This window comes from Ixodes scapularis, unplaced genomic scaffold (genome assembly GCF_016920785.2).
Source record: "Ixodes scapularis isolate PalLabHiFi unplaced genomic scaffold, ASM1692078v2 PGA_scaffold6__148_contigs__length_123643588, whole genome shotgun sequence".
NCBI lineage: Eukaryota > Metazoa > Arthropoda > Arachnida > Ixodida > Ixodidae > Ixodes > Ixodes scapularis.
In genome coordinates, this window is record NW_024609881.1 from 101,821,520 (window position 1) to 101,827,519 (window position 6,000).

Genomic DNA, 6,000 nt, shown 5'->3' on the forward strand with positions numbered 1-6,000 from the left:
CTGGCCTTAGGAATCATCGCCCCTCCAGCACACCTGAACAAGCCAGTTAGCTGAGTTTCGGGGTCTGAAAAAGTGCCTTCACTATTTGGAGCTCCGCGATACCCATGGTGTACAAAAGCGACCCCAAAAGTGGGGAGTCGCGGAAAGCCTCGAAGGTTGTGTATAGTGTCTGACAACACTCGCAATTAGGGGGATCATGCGGGTCTCTATGTATAAAAACGGGCACCACACAGCACCCAATTTAGGGGCGATCAAGTGATTCCCTGAGAGTTGTAAGCGGTACTAAATAATGCCTGGATTTACGGGTGTCACATGAGTACCTGGGTGTCACAAAAGGCGCCAAAAAGCACCCTATTTAGAAGGTATTCGTTGACTCCCTGAGAGTTGAAAATGGTTTCATATAATTCCTCTAATTAGCAGTGTAATATAAGTACCCGAATGTAACAGAGGGCGCCTAACAGCACCCGAAGTAAGGGGTGTCGGTTGAGGCCCGTGGACTTTGAGGGGGGTGCTAAGTGATCCCGTATATCTGGGGAGTACTTGAATTCCCCAACTTGAGAGGATACCACAAACACCCCAGGGGAGTCACATATGGGACACGGTCTAACTCCCCTGAGGGGAGTACCCGTATACACCCTTTTTTCTTAGAGTGTGGGCCGCGGCGCCCGAACACACGTGTGCTGGGCTGTACACGTCTGTATTTTCGTTCTTTTTTCTTCGGGCGCGTGAAAGCCGAAATCAGCCCACTCGTCGAACAGCGTTCACCCACACCTTCTCCAATTTCCGGTCCGTTGAAAACTTGTGAAAAAGCACCTCCGGTTGTGCAGCGGGTTGTTTGAGCAGCCCACAGCACTACACGTACTCGGCATCTTTCGAGGAACAGCTGGGCAGTCTTGGGCGCACCAAGTTGCTCGCTAACACGAGTCTTGGAGCCCTCACAAGCAAATAAACAAAAGTCTATAACGAAGCTACACGGGCTACAGATAAAAGCAACGGCTAATCACGCCAATCACAAGCCGAAGTAGCGGTGGTAGCGGCTCAAAGAAGCACGCTCTGCGCGACGCCCGGACCGGAGGAAAAAAAAGAGACGATACTGACGTCACGGCCCAATGTTGTTTTAGCGATCGGCAACTCGCTGGCCGCCCGCTAAGGAGCAGCGGCTCGAGGCGGGTCGAATTTTTATTATCGGCATTAGTTGAGAATGCGGCGTCCCACGGACGTAATATTTTGGCTGGAGTCGTATTTCCAGTCTCTACAGCGATAGCAGTAATTTATTTCATTTTGAATTTTGGTCGGAGTTGCCCTTTCAGCGAGCGCAATCTTTTCACACGCAAAGCAAATACTGCGATCATATGCAAGCTACTGTAATGACAGCATGTTATATTTAATATTGAGAAGTCCAAAATTGTCAGCAAGCAGCGGTACATCACGACTACTGCTCACCGGAACAGCCCGTATCCACCACCTCTTGGCGCTACCATCTTACCTGTGACGCCACGGCTCTTGTGAGGTCCCGAGACGAGTAGTCACTTTTTCGCACAACATGGCGACAACCGTGGCCCGTGCGCTACTTTCTAAATTCCAGTTTATAGCATTAAGCCACTGTGCCTCGTTAATAACGCCCCCCCCACCCCTTTTGTACAGGTGGTTTCCGGAAAGTGGCGTCTACATATCAGCGATGCGCATGTTTCGTACAGCTGCGAGCATTTGAAGCGAAAATGTAGAAACATTTGCTCTCTTGCGGGTGTATAGGTGATACGCGTATACTACGAAACAGTCGGCGCCCTCGTTGATGCGCTCCAGTCTTCGTCCGGGAATGCGTCCGCAAGCTTGGAGTCTCCTAGAGAGTACACCATGTCTGAGAAGTCGCCTCGTACGGTCCACAAGATAGCCTTGGTTGTTTTGTGCGCAGCAATAGTTGCCTCGCTGGTATATTTTGATTGGTTCCGACGGCCACCTTCTTGCACAACGTCATCATCCGGGGGCACGACCAGAGAGCAGGTAATGCGCAGTATTGTTGCTCTATTCACTGGCAGGGCGGGAACGGCAAGGAGGTCCCTCAGTTGTCCCGCCTCCCGAGCGAACTGCCTACCTTCGATTATGCTCTGAGCGTCTCGTGAGCTTTGAGAGTGCACACGCAGCCAAAGCACGGTGGAAGGCAACGGCCGGCGTGCATTCAAAAAACGCCCTGCTTTCTCATCCTGCCAGTGACCATAGAGGCATTCCGATTCCAATTTCTTCTGCAGATCTTTCAAAAGTAGTCCTGACGGAACTCTTTTGAATGAACCTTGCGTTGGCCGTTTTCGCATTTCATGGGTATTCTTTCATACCATACAAAATTCCAGATCTCGGTGCCTAGAAGCGTCAATGAAGTCGACGTGAAAACATTCGACCCTAGATTAGGTACTGGATAATGGCGAGTTTTAAAGTAGGGGGCCCTAAAGCTTTGGGTGCCCCAAACAGCTTGGGGCGTCCCACTGCGCATGCGCAGGACTTCTGCGCATACCCACTACGATGCCCCGAGCTGTTTGGGGCATCCAAAGCTTTGGGGCCCCCTATTCTAAAACTCGCTAATAAGAACCTTTCGTAGATTGTACGGAACAGCTTTACGTTGACAGCGGGAGCACGTGACGATTTTTTGAGCACAGATTGAGCACGCGCGCGCAAGGCCCGCAATCCGCAGTGTGCCATCTACGAGGAGTGTTGTTTTTCACTTACCGTGTCTATTGTTAATTAGGTATTTATTTATCTTTGTTTGCACAGACTTTCAGACGCAGCGACGATGACTTCGCGTTCAGAGCAAGAAGAATCAGGAAAGTGTGTCGCACGCACCAGGCAACCTTGGCGGATCACAACAGACGCTTTCTCAACCGCAACGTCAGCTGCGAGCAGCCCGTGTTCGCCAACAACCGAGAATGTACCTTCATCATCGACCCCGCAAGGAAAGTCGGCTACTGCTTCATCAGCAAAGTTGCATCCACCACAATCCAGACCCTTTTCGGGCATCTGCTCAACATCAGCCACATGGGAAACACACTTGAAAGCATACACGGGGCCTTTCATGAGAAAGTCCACACAGTCTCACCCATGACGTTTCTACAGAGGAGCAGCCAGGAGAGCTACACAACCGCCATGTTCGTGAGGCACCCCTTCGAGAGGCTAGTACCCGCTTACGTGGACAAGGTGATAAGACCACGTGGTGGCAGGGTCTATTTTTATGGACGATACTTTAACGACGTGCCTGGCGTCAAGGAAACGGGCCGGAACTTGACCTTCCCGGAGTTCGTCGATTATATACTGAATCAGTCGGTGAACGAGATGAACTCTCATTGGACTCCGTACTACGTGACGTGCCAGCCTTGTGCCGTCAAGTACGAGGTCGTTGGAAAGCTGGAGACAGGAAACAGGGACTTGGCGCTCTTCTTTGAAGCGCTGGGTGTTCGGCTCGAGGATATTCCGCAGAAAAACAAGGGTGGCCACCACGGGTTCCGCAAGGCTGCCCGAGACTTTTTTAACGAGCTCACTTCCGACCAGGTGATGCGTTTATATGAGCGCTTCTTCTTCGACTTCGAGATGTTCGGGTACGACTTCAGGGACTATCTGCGCTAAGAGTGTACGCGAAACCGAAGGATAAGGTCAACTTATTTCTAAGAGAGTTTTTCAAGGACACTGCCTCGACAAATCTGCAGTAGAGAAAACGATGAATCGTGCCTGAAACCAATAAAGTTTTTTTTTCTTCAAATGTGTATTCAAAAGTCAGATTTCCTGAATATTATATAAATCTAGGCAACTTGAGTGAGCCAGCTGCATACAAATACTGTCTTATATGTTGACCCATTCTCTATATTGTATACTGACAATGCCTCTCTAATCGCCGGTTGCCAGCTATCACACACCACAAGGACACGCAGCTTCCCTATACAATACAGAAACTGTGAACGACGTGATTAAGCCTCCCCCGTGCGCTGTATCCTTGGTGCTGTTTTTCACATTTGTCGTGGTTGCTGTGGGCAAGAACCTCCCGGGGTCTGTCATTTTATCGGGCCCCAAGCTAACTATGGACCATAAACAATTACTGAAGCTCATTTCGAGGAAAGACTGCGCCTCAATTCTACCTCCTGCCACTCAAGAGTATGCGGAATTCACCTTTTTTGAGGCGAACATTAGGGATGGCCAGTCTGGTCCCCCTTGGTGCATCCTGCCGAGGTTTCACTCAAAGCCCAGCTTGGCTCAAGCCTCCCCAGCGTCAATGCTGGATCAACCCATGTGCCCCTGCAGGTTCTCTTTCGGCGCTGCTTGACGGGCGCCTCTAAGTGTTCAACTGTCCACATCTTTCTCGCGCACCTCGAGTAAGTGACGGACGCCTGACGCCAGGCACAATGCATTTTTCCTTAAAGGATCTGTGCAACGATATTCACTTGAAATGTTTTTCACCTTACACGAGCTTACTGGCACTAGTGGGACTCAAGGGTACTCGCACGCAACGCCAGTGTCCAAGAAACTCCTTCGTTGCGGTGTAATTTCAAGGACAGAAGCTATCATTTTCATTCAATCCCTCCTTTGCAAAATTTCATGACGTAACGTAGGGATCGCAGTATACCCAATGACGATATTTGAATGCGGTTCATAGATTGGACTCGAGCATTGCGTGGGCACTTGAGTTGGGATCGTGATAATTACTATACTCTGTTTCACCCACTGATCTCTATGACAATTGCTGGATCGCGCTTCCCCGCTTGTTCGCTGCAGCGCAAGTGAAGCCACCGGACTTCACTCGCTTGGGATACGATTTGCCGTTTTTGCTAGCCTTTGCTGCGGTTTTCCAGCGTGCTGTAGACACGTTTTCTACTCGTTCGTCGTCATTCGCCGAAGAAGTTTTTTGAAGACTCTGTGTATTGTTGAGACTTGCCGTTGTGAACACGTGGAAAATTTTACGAAAGTGCAGTGTCGCAGGAAAAAGGCACAACGCGTCGAAAGGAAGGGCTGGCGGCGTGTTCAAAGCTTCCTTGGCACGCCGAAGTGCCGTGTCTCTGTGCCTTCGCACGCTTGGATACCGACCAAGAACCGACGCCGTGTGTATGTGTTTAGCGAGTGCAATGTGCATGAAGCTGCTCGTGCCTCTTCATCAGCGTCTTTTCCCCTCGCGGTTTAGGAACGAGCTTAATCCAGCGTCCACTAGCGACGGAAGATGGGGGGAAGGTACGTCTTTTTTTCGTCCTTAGACGATTTACACAATACCGCGCACAACAGCTCCTCATTACTGATAAGTGCTGGCTTATTATCAACCTACTTAATTGCACTTGACGTTTGAGCGCGGCTCGCCTAATTGTAATTGGTCAACAGATTGCACACGACCATATCGGCCGCGCTTCAAAGATTTTCATTCTCGCCGTCTTGTACTTTTGCTTTCGAAAACCCCCTGACTCCACAACGTTGCCCTATTCGTGCTCCCACGGAATCTATTAGAGTAGATTTGGGACATAACCATGGTTAATATAGTACATAAGAACACGTACAGATCTCCCCCTTTTATTGATAGCAACTCACCGGAACAGCTGGGCGATCCAGAACTCCGTGGCCGATATATATACATGATCTAAAGGCATCTACGCGCGACACACGTTCAGAACTTTGGCGCGGTGTCAATTCTTGACCGGTATCGAAGCGTGCGAAGGCACAAAGATGCATCACTCGGCGTGCCAAGGAAGCTTTGATCACGCCGCAACACCGGCGACACGTTTTCGACGAGTTGTAGCTTTTGATACGGCTTCACGCACATTGCACTCGCTGAACACATTCACACGGCGTCGGTTCTTGGTCGGTATCCTAGCGCGCGACGGCACAGAGACACGGCACTTCGGCGTGCCAAGGACGCTTTGAACACGCCGCCAGCCCTTCCTTTCGACGCGTTGTGCCTTTTTCCTGCGACACTGCACTTTCGTAAAATTTTCCACGTGTTCACAACGGCAAGTCTCAACAATACACAGAGTCTCAAAAAAC

General features: G+C 50.2%; 1 protein-coding gene across 1 annotated transcript; it reads left to right on the forward strand.

Annotated features, from left to right (window-relative positions):
• The first annotated feature begins 1,854 nt into the window (after positions 1–1,854).
• LOC121838555 (carbohydrate sulfotransferase 11-like) lies at positions 1,855–3,609 on the forward strand. Its single transcript, XM_042294872.1, has 2 exons — positions 1,855–2,001; positions 2,764–3,609. Exons 1-2 carry the CDS (start codon positions 1,855–1,857, stop codon positions 3,607–3,609), a joined length of 993 nt encoding a protein of 330 aa, XP_042150806.1.
• The last annotated feature ends 2,391 nt before the right edge of the window (positions 3,610–6,000 follow it).

Excerpts from the sequence above, each read along its gene's own strand:
- LOC121838555 (XM_042294872.1), top strand. The coding sequence starts at position 1,855 with ATGTCTGAGAAGTCGCCTCGTACGGTCCACAAGATAGCCTTGGTTGTT. Across the intron at positions 2,002-2,763 it reads GGGGCACGACCAGAGAGCAG|ACTTTCAGACGCAGCGACGA; the intron begins GTAATGCGCAGT and ends TTGTTTGCACAG.